This window comes from Botrytis cinerea, chromosome 7 (assembly GCF_000143535.2).
Source record: "Botrytis cinerea B05.10 chromosome 7, complete sequence".
Lineage (NCBI taxonomy): Eukaryota > Fungi > Ascomycota > Leotiomycetes > Helotiales > Sclerotiniaceae > Botrytis > Botrytis cinerea.
Window position 1 is genome coordinate 431,125 of NC_037316.1, and position 23,221 is coordinate 454,345.

The window sequence follows — 23,221 nt, forward strand, 5'->3', positions numbered from 1 at the left end:
ATACAACTGTTAGGCGGTTCATCTGAGGAGCATGATCGGAATACCAGCACTTGGAAGCAACCTCAAGTATCAATATTGTCCTTACTAGGTGGCCATGGATGAATAGGCTCGCTCGTTCATAGGCCAAACTTTCATGTCGTTCACCTACCTGGGTATCATTATCGGAATATTACTGCTCTGAGGCACCTCCAACTGTCAATATTAGTATTCTCCTCCTTGCCCTATGGTCAAAAGTCTAAAAGAAAAGTTCCCGAGGCTAATGAAACCACCACTATCTGTCCAATATCATTGATCAGTCCCCTCGAAGTTCACACTCAATACCTAAGGTCATCGCTCATTCATCATCCCGCCTTTTATTCAATACTTATTACCAAGTACCTCTCGATTAGGTTTGCATATACGAGGTACGCCGAGTCTTCCTGATTCGGATGACAATTGATTGGCAATCAATCTTATTTGAATTGTCCCCATGGCTTTTCCTTTGCAAACACAAGTCTTGGTTGACGGACAATGGGTTACCAGGACTGTCGATACCCATACACTGCTTCAACGCTACAATCAAATGGATGACAGAGAAGTTGATCATACCATGGAAACGATACGTCCTCCAGTCCGTGGAGTTCTGACTCAAACAATCGTTCCCAGCCCTCTTGTACATTGGATTTTGCCCATTAGGATTCGTGGCCAGGAGTATAATGATGTAGCATATATTGGAGTAAGTAAATGTAGCTTTCGTTTATCAGGCTGTTGGGATGCATGCTGGCGATGTTGCTTTTGTTCATTGTTGTTAGTAGTTCTTTGATTGCCTGTGGTAGAATTGGACTGTCGTCGCTGAAGTTCTGCAAGCATCGGAGAAAATCATGCGATGACGGTGACCCAGAGCCTATCAGGAAACCGAAACATCTAATATAATCAATCATTAGAGGCAATCACGATACCCAATGTACTCACAGTGTTGGTGGGCTTTCATACAATTGCAAACGTTCGAGGCTTAGCAGGTATTTGTAGTGCCTTGCATACTTTCTATCTTGAGCATGTATGAGGATATTAATAAGTCACTGCGAAATCTGGCACCTGTTTCTTTCATGTGATGATACCCATTTTTCTTCGAATGGCCGCTAACAGAATCAGGACACATTTGTTGAGATTAGACGATTAGGGGTTGGCCCGCATCTATTCGAAGTCATCCGAAAGGACGACTTTGGTTCCAGAATTCGCAATGCAACTGTCCTAGGATCGCTCGAAGACTACGAAAAGGAGCAAGTTCGTGTCAAACAGGAGTACGAAGACAATGATATGATCAACTTTTCGGCATCGTCAGACAGCCCATCGTCTTCCAAGTCACTCTTGCCTCCTCAGACTCTAGTACTACAACTCGAAACGGATACGTCTAGCGATTCAGTCTTTTTAACGCTGCATCAATCCGGCGATGGATCATGGAAGTTTAAGTCTAGCAGGCGACGGTTATCCAGAGCGATGGATAAGCTCCAGCCTGGAACACATTTATCAATTGACCCGAGTTCAAAATATATGGTCATAGGTTGTTCTGAACAATGTTTTACAGTGCAGGCATTGAAGCCAAGAACGGAGTTGAGTCTTCAACATATCAATGGAGAAGAACTCCAGTTTATCGAGTCTGAGAAGATCATTCTCTGTAAAGGAGCAATTTTGAAATTGGAATTCCTTCATCCCCCAGCTGAATCCGACAATGACGTTATTCTGCTACTGATCGTAACCGTGAATGGCAAGATAAAGATGCTCATATATTCATGGAGAGCTGGGGATCCTCTGTCAACCATTAAATCGCGAAATTCTCGAGGTAAAAAAGGCTATGCCTTGATGGAGATGCCCCTATTGCTCATACCTTTACGCTTTCAATCCGCGTTTGTTCTAGTAAACAAGAATTCCATGGTGGCTTACAAAGGCATCTTGGAGGGCGCACCTGAATGCATACCAATTGGAACCTCTCCAAGGAAACCCCTCGACCTTTATCAAGGCTCAGACGTGCCCTTATGGACAGCCTGGGCAAAACCGACTCGTTTGCCCCACTATATAGCGGAATATGATGATATATATCTCGCTCGAGAGGATGGATGGATCTGTCTATTGCAGGTGAATCACGATAGAGAAGATCTTGATCTTGCTATAACCGACGTTGGCAATATGCAATGCAATATCGGGAAAGCTTTTGCATGTGCAGACTATTCACTCGATCCGGATGTTCACCGCCATGGTGATGTGCTTGTTTCTGGGGGTGACGCTAGTATCGGAGGAACTTATTTGGTGAGTATGAACACATGGCTTATCATTGCAACAGTGTATTGAAGAAATTTGCCGAGAACTTGGCTGATCATCCATTACCATAGGTAACAGCTCGAGCACAACCTAATGTAAAAAAAGACACACAAAACTGGTCACCAGCTATGGATCTTGTAGTAATTAGGAAAAATTCAAAACCTAACTCAGACATCAATACTAGGATCCAAAGCTTTGTTCCTTCGCCAGATTCGATATTTGTTTGCAGCGGAAAAGGAGCACTATCATCCATAACAGAATTGAGGTCTGGTATCGAAGCTATTCTTGGTCTGGACCTTGAGTTTCATTCTGCGGTTACGAAAGCATGGGTTTTAAATTCAGAAACTTACTCAGGTTCAGCTGGTGGTGACGATTGGGTATTGCTTTCACTCGAGGATCGATCAGCCATTTTACAAATTTCTCTAGACCGGACGAATGCAGAAGAACTTGACCCGAATCATATACCATTAGATCTGATGAGCCGGACTATTGCAATCAGCTTCTGTGGAAATCGTGCAATACAAGTAACAGAACGATCCATTGTTGTTCTCGACTCTGGCAATTGGTATGTCTTTCAGCTTCTCATATCATGAGTTATACTTTGAACGATTGTATGGATGTGATCAAGCCTGACCGTTTTCTTAGTACTATACTTAACGACTTAGATGTGATGGGCTATCCTCAAGCTCCACCCATTTCAGCCTCATTCATTAATGATGCCATCATTTGCAATGGAAAGGTATTATTTACCACACATTACGAGGAAAGGCGTCTACTTCGCGTACTCGATACCGCCATTGATAATAGTACATCGCCACCTACCATACTGTATTACCCCAAGACAGTTATTGAGTGGACCCACGACGATGGAGAAGTAACGTGCATCGCGATGCATCTGCATCCACAAGATCATCAAGAGCTTATTATTACCGGTAAGAGGAAGGATGGGGAAATCTTCTTGATGTTCATTAGACGGGGAGAATTCCACTTACGCGTACCTACCACCTACGAAGGGTGTAGCTATGACCTTCGAGCACTGGCCAGTATTCTTGTTATACCCTCGTCAACTCCTGACAGCTTTACGTTACTGTGCGGAACACTCACTGGATTGGTTATTTGTTTGGAAATTTCTCAGGTCGGACAAGACTTCCATATCCACAGGTCTTGCTGCGTTAGATTCGGAGGCAGTGTGGCAATTTTGACTCAAGCTGAACATTCGAGCTACTTGTTTGTGAATTGCGACGAGAAGATTTTTAAGATTAATCTAAGTACTCTGAGTAGTGATGGAAACTCCCCAAGGAAGCAGACAACGAGAATGACTATTGGAGCGGATCAAATTTGGCTGGTAGATGCACTGAATACTACCCTACAACAGCCGAATATTAATTCCATATTACCACTCGAATCTGAATCAATAGCTGATACCGATCTTCTTCTGATATCATACAATCGACTTCTACTTGCCAGAATGGGGATGAAGCAGAAAACGGTACCTCGCCGCATCCCCATCAGAGGAACACCATATCGAATCATCCATTCGGAAATTCGCAATGCGTTTGTCGTTGGCGCTTCTATAGACGGTCGAAGTACACTCTACTTTGTAGACCCTGAAACTGGCGAAGATTTATCTGACCCAAGGGTCAAGAAGAACGGGCCACAAACAAGTTTTGTAGCAGGATTGGGTCGCTTTGATGAGAAAATTCTTTGCATTTATGAGTGGCTGTATTGCCATGGGACTTCCATTTGGAATTTTATTGTCGTATGTACCAGTGGAGGCCGAGTCGTGATTGTATCAACTAACAATGACGACGCTCCGGGGACACATTCTGGTCGAGCTAAGATATCGTTTTGGCAAACGACTCAATTTAAGAATTTCACTTCTGTGTATTCAGTTGTTGGAGACTCTGAAGGCTTGTACTACTGTGCGCAAAGCGGCAACGAAGTCAAATTATACTACAGCACGCTGAATAGGGCAGAAAGAAAGTTTAATGAAAACGTGGCAGAAGCCAAACTACTTTCACCAGCAATTTCACTGTCTTATGATGCTGGAAAGATATATGCTCTCACCAGACATCATTCTCTACAAATTATAGAGGTCATCAAAACCGATGGAACTGTTCATCTTCGTCATACGCATACTGATCAACTTCAACACGAATCTCTCCACCATATGATTGGCAGACCAAATCCTCTTGGAGGATCTGATAGCAGTCAAATTGATCTTGTCTCAGACAGGTCAAAATCTGTTATTGGTTTGTGGGCTAGTTCTGGCTTGAAAGTTGACACACTCGATACTATATTTGAAGCACAACTACCGGCTTCAGTAGTTCGATTTCGATCTGCAAATTGTCGTCCTGTTTGGGATGCAAGCTGGAAAGTTCATAAAGTTGGGGATTTCATCGAGGACCCCACTCGTCTTCATGGTCTTGGTGCGATCTTCAATGATGAAATGAATTCAGAGACCTTGGGATTAGGAATTGATGGATCATTATACCATTTCACCACCCTTGATGTCCGAGCATGGCAGTTTCTCAAATATGTTGCCAATCTTGCAGGAAATTCTGGTCTTGTTGGAGGGCGACCATTGGATAAATCAGCCGACTTAGAACCAAATCAGAGCCCTGCTAACATGCAAGTTGACGGTGATATTCTGAAGAGGGTTTTAGAAGATCACAAACTCGAAGAAATGTTTGGGATTGGGCATCGTCAAACGGATGAGAACAGAAGACAGTTTAAGCGGTTTTGTATGCTACTCGAGAGTATGCATGGGGGAAAATTGGAAACTAATCATGGCCCCAATGTCTATATAGAGCAGGCTTATGACGATTTAGGAGTGTTTTTGAGACCAGTCATTTAATAGTTTCATGAGGCTCAATAGTTTTTAGATATTCTGGATCACAAGAACTAATCATTTCGATAGTCCATGTACTTTGAATCAAAATAAGAGACCATACCCCCTAGATATTTCCAGAGCTTATAATGGAGTATGAAGGAGACTAGACCTGTCGGCATGATTGATTATAGATTGAGGTGAAAAAAAGATTCAAGCGCCCAAAATGAGATTAATTATTATAGAAGAAAACCCCAGATCCATTCGGTTCGTAATCAAAAATAAAACACCAAGAACTCAACAATGTTATCCTGAAGAGTACAAAGAAAACGGTTCAGGAGTGAGACAGAGATATAGAATGAAGTGAAAGAATTCCAAGGAGGGGGTGAACTCGTTTAAATCCCTGCCTAGTGTGGATTTGAACGCAAATCAGTTAAACCACCGAACGCACATTCAAGATTAAAATGCCCCGCGCATACCTCAAAATCTTCAATCCCACTCGAAATAACATTCACACATTCGCGCTACAGTGAATCTCGAAAGTTATTCAACTACCATCTTTTTTGGCACTCTTTCACTAGATTGTCAAATTAACATTCATTGAACAGCTGTCACTTATCTTTGAAAGGCTAGCTGATTTGTTTGGGATCGTCTCGAATCAAATCCTCGATCTAAACGACCTCGATTTTTGATTTCGCCACGTAATTCTTACTATAATAACGCAAACTTTCCCACCTTTTCGTTCTTGAAATCAACGACAACTTCAAACACCAAGATGGCACCCAAGAAGAAGAACAACAAGAAGCAGAACGATGACTGGGAGGCGGAGTTAGGAGAGACCGTTGAACCTGTCAAGGCAACGGAACCCGATGCCAACGCGGCAGAGGCTGATCCTGAGGAGGAATTTCCTGCAGGAGGTCTCATGGCTATGATGCGCAAGAAGCAAAAGAAAGGCAAAAAGGGAAAGCAAATGGAAGATTTTGTTGAGGGAGAGGACCCACCAGCCGCCGATGAGCAACCTCAGGATGATTTCGCCGACAAAGCTCCCGTTGAAGCTTCAATAGACGATGAATTTGCCTTGCCAGAGAAGAAGGGAAAGGGAAAGAATGCGCAAGCTAAGTCCGCAAAGAATGACGATGCAGGAGATGACGATATGGGTGCGGATGGAAAAATGCTCACAAAAGCGCAAAAAGAAAAGTTAAAGAAGGAGAGAGAAAAGCAGAGGAAAAAGGAACAAGTACGTGAAATTATTGATTCAGGGTTCTTTGAGAATGTTGCTAATTGTACACTTTGTAGGCGGCTTTGAAAAAGAAGACCACTCCAGGTGGAAAATCTGCTGAACCTGAGAAGCCAGTTGAGGAAGAGAAACCCGTCGAGGTCGCACCAACTCCTGCTCCAGGTGGAAAAGGCAAAAAGATTCCAGCTGCTCTTGCAAAGCTACAAAAACAACAAGAGGAATTGAGAAAGCGGGAGGCTGAAAGAGCTGCTGCCATTGCAGCTGAGAAGGCTCGAATCGAAGAAGAGGAACGCCGAGAAGCTGAAGAGGAGAAGAAGCGTGAAGAGGCCAGAGCCTTGCGAAAACAAAAGGAGAAGGAGAAGATTGAACAACAAAAGAGAGAGGGTACCTATCTCACCAAGGCTCAACGAGAAGAGAAATTGCGAAATGAAATGAAACTAAAGCAAATGATCGATGCCGGTGTAAAGGTTGGAGGCGGAGAAGGCGGAGAAAAGAAAAAGGTTGTTTATGGCAACAAAAAGAAGGGTGGAAAGAAGAATCCCGCTGAAATCAAGGCGGACGAAGAGAAAGCCCTTGCCGAAGCCGCCGAACGCGCAAAGAAGGAAGCCGAGAGAATTGCTGCAGAGGCTGCAGCTAAAGCAGAAAAAGAAGCTGCTGAACAAGCCGCCAAGCAAAGCAAAGACGAGAGTGAGCTAGAAGACTGGGAGGCAGCTGCTGACGAAGAAGATGAGGATGTCAAGGATAGCTGGGATGCGGATTCTGACGAAGAAGGGGAGAAGAAGGCTGTCTCTTCCTTGCCGGTTAGGAAGAAGGAGGAAGAAGATTCTGAATCTGAATCTGATTCAGAAGACGACGATTCTTCCGAAGACGAAGAAGCCACAGCGAGAGAATTGGCTGAACTCAAAAGAAAGAACGAAGCCGCGGAAAGAAAACGAAAGGCACACGAAGCAGCATTGGCGGCTAGATCAAAGGATAACTTGCGATCCCCTATTTGCTGTATTCTTGGACACGTCGATACTGGAAAAACGAAGCTCTTGGACAAGATTCGACAAACAAACGTGCAGGAAGGAGAAGCTGGAGGTATTACGCAACAAATTGGTGCGACTTACTTCCCAGTCGAGGCTATCAGGAAGAAGATTGCAGTAGTGAACAGAGATGAGAGCTTCGATCTCAAGGTTCCTGGTCTCTTGGTAATCGATACACCTGGTCACGAGTCTTTCTCTAATTTGCGTTCTCGTGGTTCATCCCTTTGTAACATTGCCATTCTTGTCGTCGATATTATGCACGGTCTTGAGCCTCAGACTTTGGAATCGATGAAACTTCTTCGGGATAGAAAGACACCTTTCATTGTTGCTCTCAACAAAATTGATCGTCTATATGGTTGGAAGAAGGTTGATAACAACGGATTCCAAGAGAGTTTGGCACTTCAAAACAAGGGTGTACAAAACGAATTCGCAAAGCGTCTCGCAGATACAAAAGTTGCTTTTGCCGAACAAGGATTTAACGCTGAAGTCTTCTACGAGAACAAATCTATGGCCAAGAATGTTTCCTTGGTTCCTACATCAGCTCACACTGGTGAGGGTATTCCAGATATGCTCAAGTTGATTCTTCAACTCACCCAAGAGCGTATGGTCGGTGCTTTAATGTACCTTTCAGAAGTTCAATGTACTGTCCTCGAAGTCAAGGCTATCGAAGGTTTCGGTATGACTATCGATGTCATTCTATCCAACGGTATCCTTCGAGAAGGTGATCGTATTGTAGTATGTGGTGTAGATGGAGCTATTACCACAAATATTCGAGCACTCTTGACACCTGCCGAGATGAAAGAACTTCGTCTTAAATCCCAATATGTCCACAACAAGGAGGTCAAGGCTGCTCTCGGTGTCAAGATCTCTGCACCTGGTCTCGAAGGCGCTATTGCAGGTTCAAGATTGATGGTTGTTGGCCCTGACGATGACGAGTCAGATGTCGAGGCTGAAGTTGAGTCCGATCTCGGTGCACTCTTTAGCCGTGTTGAGAAATCTGGACGTGGTGTTACCGTTCAAGCATCTACTCTTGGATCTTTGGAAGCTCTTCTTGATTTCTTGAAGGTATCTAAGATTCCTGTTGCCAACGTCGGCATTGGTCCAGTCTTCAGGAGAGATGTAATGAATTGTGGTACCATGCTTGAGAAGCAAAAGGAATACGCAGTCATGTTGTGTTTCGATGTTAAGATCGACAAGGAGGCTCAACAATACGCGGACGATCAAGGCATCAAGATCTTTACTGCAGACATTATCTATCATCTTTTCGATTCCTTCACCAAGCACATGCAGGTTATTGCTGAGGCAAAGAAGGAAGCTTCCAAGCTTTTGGCTGTCTTCCCTTGCGTTCTTAAGCCCGTAGCTGTCTTCAACAAAACCGGCCCTATTGTCATTGGTGTTGATGTTGTCGAAGGAAATCTTAGATTGCACACCCCTATAGCTGCTGTCAAACAAAACTCGGTTACTGGTAGCAAAGAGATCGTGGGTATTGGAAGAGTCACATCCATTGAACGTGATCACAAGCAACTCGAAAAGTGCAAGAGGGGAGAACCTTCCGTTGCTATCAAAATCGAAATGGGCAGTTCACAACCGACATATGGTAGACACTTGGAGGAGGCTGATACATTGTACTCATTGATTAGCAGAAAGAGTATCGATACACTGAAGGAGTTCTACAGAGATGAAGTCAAGAAGGATGAGTGGGCACTGATTTTGAAGTTGAAGCCACTTTTCGATATTTCTTGAGTAGATTAATGGTAGATGGTGGAAAGGATATTTGTATGTATTATGCTTGAGCCATTTACAATTTGCCCCTCAATGTACATGATTTACTGAAAAGTCAAATGATTATACCCTTTTGTTCGATTTGCAATAGTGATACATTTACAAGATACAATATATGTTTCCCACAACCGAGGAGCAATGAGGGTTGCCAGAGAGAGATATCATGTGATATAAAGGAGTTTGCATGTATTGTGAATGAGATTCTTGGGAGTTTGATATTTTGTGTTTTTGTATGTAGGTAATGGGAAAGGGCAGGTGAATATGAGATGGAAAATTGGAAGGGAGAAAGAGTTTCAGATATGTGTGTTAAGGGGTTGGAGGGTATAAATATGGTATATGGTGTATGGTGTGGATGCATATGCTGCTCGATTCCGGGCATTGGGTGACAACTGTCTGAATGTGTGCTACAAGGTTATATCCTCAACGACTGAATGAATGAAGATGAATAGATACTCATCTAGAGACTATGTGTACCTTGGGTGAAGTGATAGAACGATTCTTCGATATGTGACTTTGGTTATTTGTAATTGAGAACGTCTGGACTTTTGCATGCATACGCCTGGCCGGCCTCCAGAACAGGGGGAGCTTTTCGGACCCTCATTAAAAAACGCTAGCAAGGTATAAATCCACTAATCCGGTTTTAGAACTGATAGTCTTACCGCCTCATGGCAGAATTTAATTTTTGGTCAAGTTTTTAGACAGAGCTCTTCAAATTTTACAATTTCTGCAACCATCACGCTTTAATTCGAAATGGGTAGCAAAAGGAAGCGTTCAGCTCAAGATGCTGCAGTTGCAGCTCCTGCTGCCAAAAAGCAACAAAAAACATCCAAGCCAACGACCAAGAAGCCCGTGGAAACTCCTGTTCCTCTCGATACATCTCCATTTGTCAACAACCCAAGAGGGGACGATTTGAAGCGTGAAGTCAGTCTTTACGATATGCTTAGTAGTGAGGATGATTCGCAACGACTTGATGCCGCCAATGCTATTGTGTCTGGATTGTTAGGCGGAGATGGAGTCGAAGAATCGACATTACAAAAGCACTTGGAGAGAAGATTGTTTCGGGGACTTGCAAGTGGCAGGAAGGGTGCGCGATTGGGCTTTAGCATTGTACTTTCGGAGTTGTTGGCTCAACTTTTTGGTTCGGCGAATCTAAGTGCGACAAAATATCCTGGATTGACCTTCGATAACGTCTTCGAATTTTTAATCCTCAAAACAAAACCCGAGGGCGATCTGAGCGGACAGGAACAGAAAGACCATGCTCTTGGATTGTTATTTGGACTGCAATGCTTTGTCAGGTCCAAGATTCTTTTCTCAATCAATGGGAAATGGGAATTGGTTCTTGATAAGCTATTGGATTTATCCAGCAAAAAATCCTGGACTCGGGAGGAATGCGGTTGGGTAATCATGGAAGCTTTGGAGCAGATGAACCAAGATCAGGCAGAATCTACTTTGAAGAAATTGTGCGATGTTGGATTGGGACTCTCACCAGAAGGTGTTGGTATCTGGCTCAGAGCAAGGGACAAGTTTCCGAAAATGAAGTTTCCAAGCAATCCTTGGGGGCAGAGTGGTAACCCATTGGAGCATCTCAACTCCCTTGCAAAAGCACTCAAGGAGAGTTCTTCTAGCGAGGAAACTTCGAGCAAAGGACAACAAGCCAAGCAAACTGGAACATGGAATGCGAAGTTACATTTTGTTTGGGACATTGTCTTAAGTCAATATGTTAAAGCAGCTAATAGCAAGGCCAAGAACATTATGTCTGAATTCGACAAATTCTGGAAGGTCACTGTTGATGGTACGTTATTTCTATTTTATATCTTGACCTATTGTTGACTATTCGCTAGAAAATCTGTTTTCTGCATCTGCATCAAGAGAGCGTAAATTCTGGGGCTTCCTGGTCTTTCAAAGAATGATTCAAAGCCATATTTCGTGTACAAAACTCATCACTAGTATCTTCAGTCACAACCTCGTCCGTTGCCTCATCAATCATGTTCAGGAAAAAGATCGTTTCCTCAATCGGGCCGCCGACAAGTCGCTAAAGGTTCTTACACACGCAGTGGAAGAGAATCCTGAAGCATTGGTTGTTGTCCTTCAAGGATTGATTGACGGCAACGGCGCATACAGTTTCGACCGGGTCACAAAGACAAAAACGATAGAAAAACTGTTGAGTATGGTTGATGACACAAATGGCGAGGCCGTTCTCGATGTTCTCACTTCTCCTGTCTTGGTTGTACCAAGCTCGGAAATCAATGACGCCGAAAAACGTCGACAAATGTTCGGAGACTATGTTTTAACCGCAATTCGACATGTTGATCTCACAGAAGCGTCACAAAACTCAAGTTGGATCAAAACCGCTGCGTTACCTCAGCTTGCCTCATTAGCATACTCGAATAACTCAGAAGCCAAACCTCCCATTTCCGAAGGAACCCGTACATTAATCAGAAACCGGTTGACATCGGCATTTACTCATCTATTGTCTAACATGGATGGCTATCATTACCCCTGCGATTTAGTTATTTCATGCACTCCTGATGCAGTCGCCATGGACGGACTCATCACTGGTGCTAAAGATGCCGCATTCACAACATTACAGAAACTCATGAAGAAAGCAAAGAAAGGAGGGAAGGATAAGGCAACTTTCCAAACTTTGTCATTGTTATATGCTTTAGTAATCTTCCAATTGTATAATGGAGACGTTGAAGCTGTGTCCATCTTGGATGAGTTGAAGTTATGTTACGATAACTTAATCAAACACAAATCGATAGAGGACTCGGAAGTTGCACCTTTCGAGGTTCTTGTGGAGCTCTTATTGTCATTCCTTTCTAGGCCATCCGCTCTTCTCCGAAAAGTCACTCAACATGTCTTCACTGCATTCATGGGTGAGATGACCGAAGGTGGATTAAAACTGATGACAGATGTACTGGAAACTAGCGAAAACATGAGAGGGCAACAGGAAATGTTTGATGAGAACCCAGATGATGAGGACGCGATGGATGTTGATGAAGAAGATGACGAAATGGATTCGGATGTCGAAGTCGTTGACATGAATGGCGAGGAAGGTCACTTAAATGCACATCTTGCAGAGGAAGAGGAAGAGAGCGATGAGGAAGATAATGAACAGGAATCGGAAGACGATGGAGATGAGGAAGATGATGAAGCTAACAAAGAGCTCAATGACGCATTAGCAAAGATCCTCGGCACATCATCATTAGATCAAAATGAAGAAGACGAAGACGGCGATAGCGACTCCGATATGACTGATTCGGGGATGGATGCTCTAACTCCAAAACTAGAGGAGGTTCTCGGAAGAATGCAAAAGAAGGGGCCAAGTAAGAAACAAGAACAAAAGGACGCCAAGGAAAACATGGTCAACTTCAAGAGCAGAGTTTTGGATCTTCTTGATATATATGCCAAGAAGCAAGCGTCTGATCCCTTGGCTGCAGAAATTCTATTACCTTTGTTACGATTGATCCGTTCTACCAAAGCCAAACACTTGAGTGATAAGGCATTCTCAATAATTCAAGCTTTCGCAAAGTCCAAGTCGAAGGCATCGTCTTCGGAAGCCGAAGTAGAGATTAATGTTAAGGCACAAATCGCATTGATCAAGGGTTTTCATGAAGAAGTACTCAAGGACCAGTCTAAGGTCTTCGCCAAAGCTGCCAGCATAGCTAGTTTATCTTTGGCCTCTGGTATATATAGAGCGGACAAGAGTCAGTTTGAGAAGATTGGAAAGGTTTACTTGCAAACGATGACAAAATGCGATGTCGAAGGTGTGAAGATTCAGGCTAGTTTTGTAAGCGATTGGGTTAATTGGTGGCAAAGTCATATTGCCCAAGCTACGGCAGGGAGTGCTGCGAAGGAGGAGTAGAGGCAGACTAGGGGAATTCGAGTGTACATGTAAAGATACCAATGAACCAAAAGTTTTAGCAGTTATGACAGAAGATACAGAGGGCTGTTATTTGAGTTTCAACAGGGGATTCCTTTCCGGCGAGCACAAAGATTGCTACCTTTAGGGTATTTGATTTACTTCTACTAATCTTTGAGACTTAGAGGAATACAGTCAAACAGATGTTCATTTCTATGAAAACATCAAAATGAATCTGTCTTTTCGTCGAAGCGTAAACGTTATCCTGATAGAAAGCAGTGTGTACATGAAAGAAAGGAATGTGCATACAAATCATTATGGATCTTACCAAGCACGAATCAGATACTGATTATATCATAGAGGCCGGGGTCCCTGAGATCCTTGTTCGTAGGAAGAAACCTAGACGCTATGGAGCTGTCCACCCACATCCGCCCAACCCCTCTTCATTCAAAACTGCGCCGTATTAAGATTTCTTCATCCGTCTTCATTCTCGTTATCTACTAAGTAACACCTCATCTATTCCCACAAAATCTGAAAATCTTGTCCATAAATCTACGAGATTTTCAAAGGCATGGCTAGCGACAACCTGGAACTACCTGGTCTCTCCGAACCCTTTGAAGAGAATGAAACCACAACCCTTTGTGAGCTTTGCAATGGCATAATTTCTCACCATACAGGAATTGGAAGTGAAATTACGGTTACGCCAGAGTTCAAATTGTCCGAGGAAGAAATACCTACCATGTTGTTGATATTGAACGGTGCACAAGGAGGCTGTCGTCTATGCGCTGTGGTTTGGAGAGTATTTAGGGATGGGGGGACTTATCAGAACTTCTGTTCAAACAACGATACTAATGCGTTGTCCTTGAATGATATTGCAAAGCTTTTCGTTATAAGCTATTTGCATCTTGAACGTTCGAAAGACATTTCTCTAGGCCATTACAAGCTGTCCTACAAAATAACCTATGAGAAGACAAATTGGGGAGGTAGTGGCACCCTGGTGCTAGTTCTAGACACATTCGAGGGTAAAGCAGATTCCGTTTTGTCAAATTTTTGAGTTGCACCTTCAAGGGTAGACATGGAGAGTTTAAGCATATCTACTAAAATCTCGATACAGGTTCCCAAGACTTCCATAAAGCGTCAGAGTCTCACACAGATACCAATTATCTTTCTGAAGAGAGGTGGAGGAAATTCTGTTATTCGTCAATCAGAATGTGTCAAAGAACTCACGAAATATGCAATTCTGCACCAATATCTGACAAGGCTTCGCGTTGCTTACCCACACGTCTCATTGACGTCAAAGAAGATCCTCCAAAGTTAATCTTGTCATCCAGCGCAGAACCTGCAAGTTCATACGCGGTTCTAAGTCACTGCTGGGGCAGAGCACCGATCCTTACTTTGACGACGAAGAATTTGGAAGCTTTTCAACAAGGATTGCCCATTTCTCAGTTAAGTAAAACCTTTCGAGATACCGTCGATGTAGGAAAAAGACTATTACGAGACTTCAATGTAAGATATATTTGGATTGATAGTCTATGCATCATTCAGGATTCTAAATCAGATTGGGAGAATGAAGCACCAAAAATGTCCCAGGTTTATGGGAACGCCTTTTGCTGCATCGCAGCCACTTCTGCCACCGATGGATCGAAGGGTCTTTTCTCCCCAAGGAACTCCATGGTGGAAGAAGTAATTCGTATAAATATTAATAGATCAAGATATCCATATCTGCCAAGCCCAGTAAGCATAACAATCCTCAACAAGGACAAGTGGCTTCAGTTCATTCGAGAGGCACCCTTAAACCAGCGTGGTTGGGTTGTGCAAGAAAGGGCTCTTACCAAAAGAGCATTGCAGTTTTTTGATGGTGAAGTAATGTGGAAATGTCAACAAAGAATGGCATCAGAGACATTTTCTGCCATAAAATCTGGTTTAAAGATACCCGATGATCGCCTTCTATTTCCTCAGTCTCTTACAGCAAACTTCAATTTCCGGGAATTCTGGAATCAACTCTTACGGATGTATAGCAAGACTATCCTTACGTATCCAGATGATATACTCATGGCAATAGCTGGTGTGGCACGCCAATTTGGGGAATACCTACCGACCAACAACAAGGCATATCTCGCCGGAATGTGGTCATTCGAACTTGAGAGGCAATTGGGATGGCGAACAACCTCACCTGGCTCTAAATTCGATCTCGATCGTCGAGGATCCCCTAGCTCTAATGTGGCGCCATCTTGGAGTGTGAGCGCAATTAGTTCCTTGATTTCATAATTCCTGATAGAAGTTTCTTTTCCTCTGCTTTGTTCTTCGATTTCTCCTTGCAAATAGCCCACAAACATAATCATTCTTCCAGGTATCTCCATGGTAGGCATTTGCTGACGCTCCTGTGGTCCAGTGGGCTTCATCAACAGGCAGGTTAATCTCGACTGCATGGAAAACCAGCTCATATGAAGATAGTGTTTCTTCTGTGCCCTGGTATGACTGGACTCCGGCAGAATACAAACGTCACATGATTACGGATCTAAGTCAGGTTCAACCTCCTCAATTCACCATAATCGATGTCGGAACCACTCTTTCTACCAAAGACCCATTCGGATCCGTTACTTCGGGCTTTCTTCAACTTCGTGGTCAGTTGAAGGTTGGGCGTCACTCTTTTACATTGTCTAGAGATAATCTAGCAACCTGGAATAATAAAAATCTTCACTACATCCAGGTACTCGGCAGATCCTACCTGTCCCCGGTAGTTTTTGACCGTTTGCAGTCTGATGACGAGCTAAGAGAGATTAGAGAAGGGATGTTGTTCGTTTTCCCCTTGCATTTCAAAACTATCCGGAATTCCCGTGCTCTTATTCTGAAGCCAAGCAGTGTTCGAAAAAGCTTAGTGAGGGTGGGCTGTCTATTGCAGATTCCAAACATTATTGACGTTGATTCGGAGAGTGATAAATTGATTGGGGAGGAATTTTATGAGGAATACCATGGGAATGGAGAATACACTATACGTATTATATGACAATTGCTCTATTAAAAGCTACCGTTCTCCAAAACCCCTTAGATAAGCAAGGTCTGGTTGACTAGCATCAGCTGCCTAGCTAAAATAACAGATGCTAAACTCTATGATGGAAGGTGGCTCTGAATGGTTATCTATATGGGCTAAAAGCACTGAGCACACCAAAGCTCAATCCGATACTACTCGCATACTTGTCGGATTTCTCTACATTCATATAATAACCATGGACCATAGAGCATTGCACCTCAACCAATTGACGCCATCATCATATTGACACTCATGAAAAAGTTACAAAGGGCGAGTGAGATAATGCCGGGATTGGACGTGGCCTAGCCCGTTTGCCATTACACTAGAACCAACACCAACACGTTCCAAATAGCAAATGGTTGTTCTATTCCGATTGCTTGTGGCCATGTCCGGCATGAAAGATGGTCTCCTAAAGAAATCCTGGAATCTCATGATTGCAATTGCGCCACCAAAGGAATCGTGTCTCCGATCGCAAAGCCAGTCCAATTAGATCCTTCCACCTGTGCGTACTTTTTGCGTGTATAGCAAGCCATGGATAGCATTCGGTACGCTATATTCGGCTTTCTCGAGCCCAGAATATTTCAGAGCTGTAGAAAGACCCCTAAATCGGAGATCCAAGGTTACCATCATTTACCATTGAGGCCTCCTAGCAAAGACCAACTGAAGAAGATTGATAGAGATCCCGACTTCGGGTACCTAGGAAATCTCAATGGACTGCTCAAAGATTCGCAACAGTGGTTGCACGCAGTGGTCGCAATGGGTGGGTTTCGTGCTAATTTTCCAATACCCATACCCAAGCCATTATTAATGGGTAGCCAATCAGAGGCCCCAATACCCAGCCATTATGAGTAGCTCAAAGTCCCCGTTTACACTCATGATACCCATGTTGAATATAAAAATGGAAAACAGTTGGGTGGTGTTTGCAATTTGTGTGTGTTTTGTATACAAAAATCAAACAAATTATAAAGTTTTTAGTTTCCAATGTTCTTACTCTTTATGAGGCTGAAACTAGTAGCGACCTTTACTATAATAGGACTAAGTCTCAAGCTAACGGGACACACACTTTAACCACTCAACCGACGAAAATAAGACTTCCATACCCATAGCCAGCTATTGATTGGTGAGTATAGCTTTTTTCATCCGCAGCCAGCCGTACCACCCAAGCCACCCATTGCGATCACTGGTTGCACAGGACTGCACGATTTGAACTTGTAATCACTCTTGAACCTAAGATCAGATGCGTCTAGATTTGACGATGTGATTCATTACAGATCAAATAATGAGATCAGAGGTTCCAAGATCAATCAATCGATTCGAGATTATTCTGATAGCAATTTTGAAGTTGCAGAATAGATCACGAGATCACCTACCCATTAGCGAATCGACAGTCGGATTAGTGGACCATCGAGAGTATTGGCTTACATAACAATCCGGCACATCTCATCCCCTCAGACTGTTTCAAACAACCATCATGTCCATCCACAACTCAGACTCTCAAACATCATTCGTGACAGCAGCCACAGGCGGATAGCAAAAATAATAACGTTACCCACTTCAAGCCAATCTTTTTGCAAAGAATACGCTCTCGATTACCGTGATTTCGTCGGATATGTCTCCCTCCATAATCGTGGCTGAATGTATCTGTCTCCAGGGAACAATGCATCTAACAAACTAGATCTTCAGCATTCAGAAACTAAAGAGCTGGTTTCATATCATTTCCCTTGCTCTTCCTTATTACCACCTCATCCCATACCTCTCTTGCACAAACTGCACATGCCAAGAACATTCCCTCATCCCAATCAATTCCAGAAGGCCGGCCCTTCATGTTCTCCCCTCCAATAATGACATCCAGAACGTTCCTTTTCCTTCAAGTTGTCTTCTCCCTGTACATTTCCTCCGTCTATTCATTTCCCTTTTCTCTCCTCAAAACAAACCTCATCAAAACCCGCGATCTCTCCGCCGTAGCCAGCGAGCTCGGCACCCTAGGAAGCGATCTCCAGAACTCCAGCACTCTGAAAACCTTCCTCGGCGATAGAGGAAATGTGATTACGCAGAACGATGTGCTGGATAGCAATGGAAGTTGTGCTACGATGACTGTATTATTCGCGCGGGGAACGGGGGAAGTCGGTATGTCTATTTCACTTACCTACTTATTTACAAATTCCTCTCGAGAAATCCAATGAAGAGGAACCAAGGAAGCGAAGCTCGTATGACTAACCTCACGACTAGGTAACGTAGGAATCTTAACCGGTCCTCCATTTTTCACAGCCCTAGCCGCATATATGAATGAAACCGGAAGCATGTCGATCCAAGGCGTAGATTATTCCGCGAGCGTCTCCGGCTTTCTCGCTGGTGGCGATCCCGCCGGTGCAAAAACTATGTTCGTACTCTTCCTCCTCCTCTAGACCATACTCAACCATTAACACACACCCCAGGGCCGATCTAATAAATAATACTCTAACCAGCTGCCCCGATACGCATCTCACTGTGTCCGGCTACTCTCAAGGAGCTCAACTTGTTCATCTCGCTATGAGTTCGCTGCCCACTACCACAACATCACGCGTTAGATCCGTCGTGATGTTCGGAGATCCAAAGAATGGTACTGCGTTAGCTGGTATCGATTCGAGTAAAGTCATGACGATTTGTGATCCTAAAGATGATATTTGTAAAGGCGGAGATGCCATATTACCAGCCCATCTGGAATATAGTGCAAATGCCGGAACTGCTGCCAAATTTGCATTGAGTGGGCTGGCGGATGTGGGTATCACGAGTGCGAGGAAAGTCAGTGGAGTTGATGGGATATCTTGAATATTCAAGGTTGCGGAATGGGAAGATAAGAATATGAGAGATAAAATATTGTCTATAAATATGCTGTTAGAGTCTTTAGATCAACAAAGTTGAGTTTATTTGCATGTAATGAATCTATAACAAAATCTCTATCTATGTATCGTACATGAAATACATAACTGTACAAAAGGTATCTACGCTTCACCCCAAAATTTCTCGTTCTAGAGAATCTCCTGTTCTAACCATGGTTTTGATTGCATTCAGCGTCCTTGAACAATCATGCTCCAAATCATTGAGCAAAAGTCGATTAGCCCTCGATTCCGCAGCCATAGCCTGTATATTGAGAAAGCCTTTGGTAAGGTACAAGAATGTGCGGTATTCTGGACGTAGAGACGTCAATAGCTTTCCCTTCCTCCGAATTTCTAATGGTAATCTGTTTTTCTCGCTTGTTAAAAATCTTAACTTCGCCCATCCTTTCCAATGATCCATAAGGACCGTTTCGCATATCTTAAATGCTAGTTTGAAATGTCGAAACTTGGTAAGATGTTGAATATATTCGTTCCAATTCTGATTGCTTAATTGAAATCCCATATCCGTAATCTCATTGACAGTTCGTATCATGACGTTGATTTTTCCTTGCCTTACAAGAGCCATCATGTAAAAGTGCAAGGCTTTTGTCAGAGCAAGTCTATGTGCTGCCTTAATTGGCTCCTTGTTCTCTTGCAGATTGGCTTTGGTATCTTCCAGAGCGCCCTCTCCAGATGCATGGTCGACATCACTTTCAGCCACTTCTGCCTTTTCAGAATCATTGGTACGAGAGAGTAATTTTGAAAGTCGAAGAGATTGAGCTCGCTTGCGGGTATCAGACACGAACTGCTGCCACAGATCCTCCACGGCGTCATAATCTAACTCTTGAAGTTTTAATGACATCAAAGCAGTGGTAATATTCCCGGGTTGTGTGTCTCTTCTATCGGCAGGTAGCAATCTTAAGAAACGTTGATGCATATCCTTGGCGGATGTTATCTCCATATTCTTGGAAAGTACAAATACGATATACCCGAAAAACGTGGTAGGAAAAGCAATGTCAAGTGGCTCGTGCTGGATACCTTTCCTGACTTTGTCACTAATGTCGCGAGGATTCATTGTTTGGACAACTTGTTCAAAAATCTCCATGGCGCCATGTGGATCTCCCCAAGTGACCCTAGCTGCATGAATTGCCGCTCTCAACTCCAAGAATTTTGTGCTTGCAGTTTTCATTCTTTTTTGCTCGAGCATTCGATCTTGGATTACAAAAACTTCCTTGTAGCGTTTAGCAGCAAGATAGCCACCCATAACAATCGCATAATGAAGACTAGTCGCAGGTATACCAGCTTCTGGCATAACTTCTGCTAAAATCTGCCAGGCACGTTCGGGTTGTTTCACCATAGCCAGCGCTTGCATGAGAGCCGCATAAGTATCACCATCATGCTCTATATTAAGCTTAGACATTCTTTGAAGGATTCGATTGACGTTAATGAGGTCATAACGCAATGCCCAAGCAACAAGCAAAGAATTCCACATGCGGGTTCGTGAATCCGAGAACTTTAAATTCATGGCCTCTTCGCAAATGGTTTCAGCTTCTTCCAATCGATCACCTGCCAAATAGGCAGTCACGAGAGTGCTAACCATGGCTGCGCTCTTTTCAACTCCATAAGTAGCAGACACCCGATAGAGCTCAATGGTGTTTTCGAGATCACCACGTGAGGCACACATTCCCATCAGTGTTCCGAAAGTATAGTCATCAGGTTGAAGTTTTCGTTTTGTGACAGTAGACTCAAAAGTCTCCAAAGCATCATCGACTTGACCAACCTGTGCATAAGCACTGATAAGGATGTTGCAACATGTTATGGTCGGCTTGAGACGATATTTTTTTCGGATGCTTTTAAACACGTCGAGGACTATTTTGGGTTCTCCTCGCCTTGCGTGAACATGCAAGAGAGGGGCCATGTCATCGGCCGATGCCAAAGGATTAGGAGTTGTTGCAGATTCACTTTCTAATCGCATATACTTTTCTGCAAACTGTTCAAACAAGGCATGAACAGTGTCAGCATCTCCATAGCGTGCAAATTCATCCATACATCTCCTGTGCGACGCTCGATCTAAAGTCTGATTGAATCGAAATATGTCTGCAAACACTTCTTGAATTCCAATCAAATCATGATTTTTGAAGAAAATCTGCAGTACGGATTGTAACATGGATCTTGGAAGTAAGAGGTTTTTCATTGGGCTTTCTCGGGCCTGTCTGTAAAGAACGACGGCTGCTTTTAGTTGACCAAGAGACAGTAGCATGTTGGTTGCCTGTGTATAAAGACGAACAGACTCAGTTCCCCAGTCCTGAATATGTCTTAGAAGGGGCCAAAACGTGGCATATGAAAAGTGTTTGGCACTTAGTAGAGCTGAGGTGATCACTGCCGTAGCAAATTTCGTGAGGGCTTCAGATGGTAGAGTTTCAACTTCCGAGGGATGGTGAAGCGACTTGTTGACATACTTTGCCAAAAGTAGAGCTTTGTTAGGAAGATCTTCTATGTGGTGTAAACTTTTAAACATATCATACCGTGGTCCGGTAAGACTACCGTGCAGCTGCACTTCTGTCCAAAGAGTGAAGGCTTGCGACCACAAACCATTTGTCATGAGATGTAACATGATATCTGATCCTCCAGCAGTCGTGTTGAACTTTTCGAGGGAGTAGTGGTAAAGTTCATTTGCTCTCGAGAAATTCTGCAGTCTCAAATAAGTACGAATCACGATCTCGTATATTTCTGGTTTCTCTCGACGAGCATCAGATCTCTCGAATAATGAAGTGGCCCTCTCCGCATCTACTATCCGATTTGAAGCCGCCATATATTCCAAGACTTGAATTCGAATTCTCTCCTCGGCCCAACTCCCAAATTCCAGACGTCGATATTTTCGCCATACCTCTTCGTATCGGGATGATGTTGTTATTCCTAGAACAGTTGCAATAGTTGCTGCATCGTCAGGCGCCTCGTGTATAATAGGACGCTTCTTAATCTCGGCGGATTCTTTCGTCTCTGCATCTACCGAAACCAAGGCCAACGAAGGTTTCTTAGCAGAAGATGTGTAGAGCCGATAGCCAGAACCTCTCAATCCCAGTCTAGTCCTCTTCCCATCTTGTCTATCAACTCCCAACCCTGGATATTGCCGTAGAAATTTGAGGGTACTGGTTGGATAGAGAAAGTCCAAAAAAATACCAGGACTTTCGCTAACAGTTCCATCATTGGGCAATCGTGAGTTCGAGCCCTCAGTAACATCAGGCCCTTGTAACATGAGCTGCCATAATGGCGAGAGCTCAAGCTCAATTGCACCGTGGGTCCAGAATGCCGAATGAAGTGCGCGACGACTTTTGGCTAAGTGTTTTGGTCCTGGTAGAAGGCGCCGCAGACTGCCTGTTTCAAGACATCCCGCCGTGCGCTCGAGCATGCCCTAACAAGAGAGACAGAAATCGTATACGGATATGTAGAAAACAGGTTTAATCGTCACCGGTGTGCGGCTCTAACGTAAAAATCAAAATCTAACTGGATATCAGCCGATTTTGTAAGTGAAAAAGACCACACACAAGCTCTGTACTCACCGTAGAACATGCTTTGCACAGTCAAAATTAGACTGAAATTGAGACGACAAGGAGAAGATGGTGGGAGTTCGTCAATCTGTCAATCTATGGTGGTTTCAGTGAGATATCAAGTTTAGATAAAGGCAAGAGGCAAAAACTTCACATATCAACGTAGACAATAAATTTAGCTGGGTCGGATCATTATTTATTTTTTGCTCCGATTGCTTAAGTAAGCAAGCAGTGTTTCCATGGAGGGGTGATAGTCGGAACAATAAAATAGTGATATCACTATAGTTTTGGCTGACGGAGAATCCTACCGAGACTTGTATTTGATAATGAAAGTCTTCAAATTGTGTCGAATCAAAGTCATTTTGAAGAGAGAGAGAGAGAAAGACCTGAATTCTGGATAGTTTTCTTTCTCCCACCATTCTTCCATCTGCCTATCTCAAGATGATACACATATGTGTATATTCGATTTATTCCGATCTTCCCAAAAACAGACATAGACATCACCGGGGCAGATTGGAAAGTGTGTACATACGCTCAATTCACAACTAATTGGAGTGAAAATCGATTGAAAATAAAACAAATCAATCCGAAAACATCAAAATGATTGTCAGATTTTGATCGTCCTAAATCTCATCCAAAAAAATACAATTCATGTCAAAGTTTGGGGGTGAAACAATCAATATCAAGATGTAGTCAAACTCGCCCGCTTCTTTTCTCTCATGTCCTTCGCAAAGAGGTGGTCCAACCCAACGTTTC

The 23,221-nt window shown here is 43.4% G+C and overlaps 6 protein-coding genes across 7 annotated transcripts; 5 read left to right on the forward strand and 1 right to left on the reverse strand.

Annotated features, from left to right (window-relative positions):
* The first annotated feature begins 87 nt into the window (after positions 1-87).
* On the forward strand, positions 88-5,265 carry BCIN_07g01200 (hypothetical protein). The gene is made up of 4 exons (XM_024693835.1): positions 88-715; positions 1,132-2,283; positions 2,367-2,860; positions 2,941-5,265. The coding sequence occupies exons 1-4, from the start codon at positions 470-472 to the stop codon at positions 5,150-5,152; spliced, it is 4,104 nt and encodes a 1,367-aa protein (XP_024549624.1). The 5' UTR covers positions 88-469; the 3' UTR covers positions 5,153-5,265.
* A 331-nt stretch (positions 5,266-5,596) lies between these two features.
* Bcfun12 lies at positions 5,597-9,227 on the forward strand. Its single transcript, XM_001551458.2, has 2 exons — positions 5,597-6,362; positions 6,422-9,227. Exons 1-2 carry the CDS (start codon positions 5,901-5,903, stop codon positions 9,128-9,130), a joined length of 3,171 nt encoding a protein of 1,056 aa, XP_001551508.1. The 5' UTR covers positions 5,597-5,900; the 3' UTR covers positions 9,131-9,227.
* Positions 9,228-9,895: 668 nt separating this feature from the next.
* On the forward strand, positions 9,896-13,287 carry Bcpol5. The gene is made up of 2 exons (XM_001551457.2): positions 9,896-10,961; positions 11,011-13,287. The coding sequence occupies exons 1-2, from the start codon at positions 9,920-9,922 to the stop codon at positions 13,032-13,034; spliced, it is 3,066 nt and encodes a 1,021-aa protein (XP_001551507.1). The 5' UTR covers positions 9,896-9,919; the 3' UTR covers positions 13,035-13,287.
* Positions 13,288-13,405: 118 nt separating this feature from the next.
* Positions 13,406-16,970, forward strand: BCIN_07g01230 (hypothetical protein). 2 transcript variants are annotated; one of them, XM_024693836.1, is made up of 3 exons: positions 13,406-14,053; positions 14,146-15,269; positions 15,424-16,970. In XM_024693836.1, the coding sequence occupies exons 1-3, from the start codon at positions 13,603-13,605 to the stop codon at positions 16,036-16,038; spliced, it is 2,190 nt and encodes a 729-aa protein (XP_024549626.1). In that variant the 5' UTR covers positions 13,406-13,602; the 3' UTR covers positions 16,039-16,970. The 2 variants fall into 2 exon arrangements, with proteins under 2 accessions (XP_024549626.1, XP_024549625.1); XM_024693837.1 differs by having other exon boundaries at positions 14,146-16,970.
* A 742-nt stretch (positions 16,971-17,712) lies between these two features.
* On the forward strand, positions 17,713-18,927 carry BCIN_07g01240 (hypothetical protein). The gene is made up of 3 exons (XM_024693838.1): positions 17,713-18,189; positions 18,292-18,442; positions 18,498-18,927. Exons 1-3 carry the CDS (start codon positions 17,886-17,888, stop codon positions 18,868-18,870), a joined length of 828 nt encoding a protein of 275 aa, XP_024549627.1. The 5' UTR covers positions 17,713-17,885; the 3' UTR covers positions 18,871-18,927.
* Positions 18,928-18,946: 19 nt separating this feature from the next.
* BCIN_07g01250 (hypothetical protein) lies at positions 18,947-22,621 on the reverse strand. Its single transcript, XM_024693839.1, has 2 exons — positions 22,478-22,621; positions 18,947-22,417 (listed from the first exon to the last, which is right to left on the reverse strand). The coding sequence occupies exon 2, from the start codon at positions 22,324-22,326 to the stop codon at positions 19,051-19,053; it is 3,276 nt and encodes a 1,091-aa protein (XP_024549628.1). The 5' UTR covers positions 22,327-22,417; positions 22,478-22,621; the 3' UTR covers positions 18,947-19,050.
* Between the last annotated feature and the right edge of the window lie 600 nt (positions 22,622-23,221).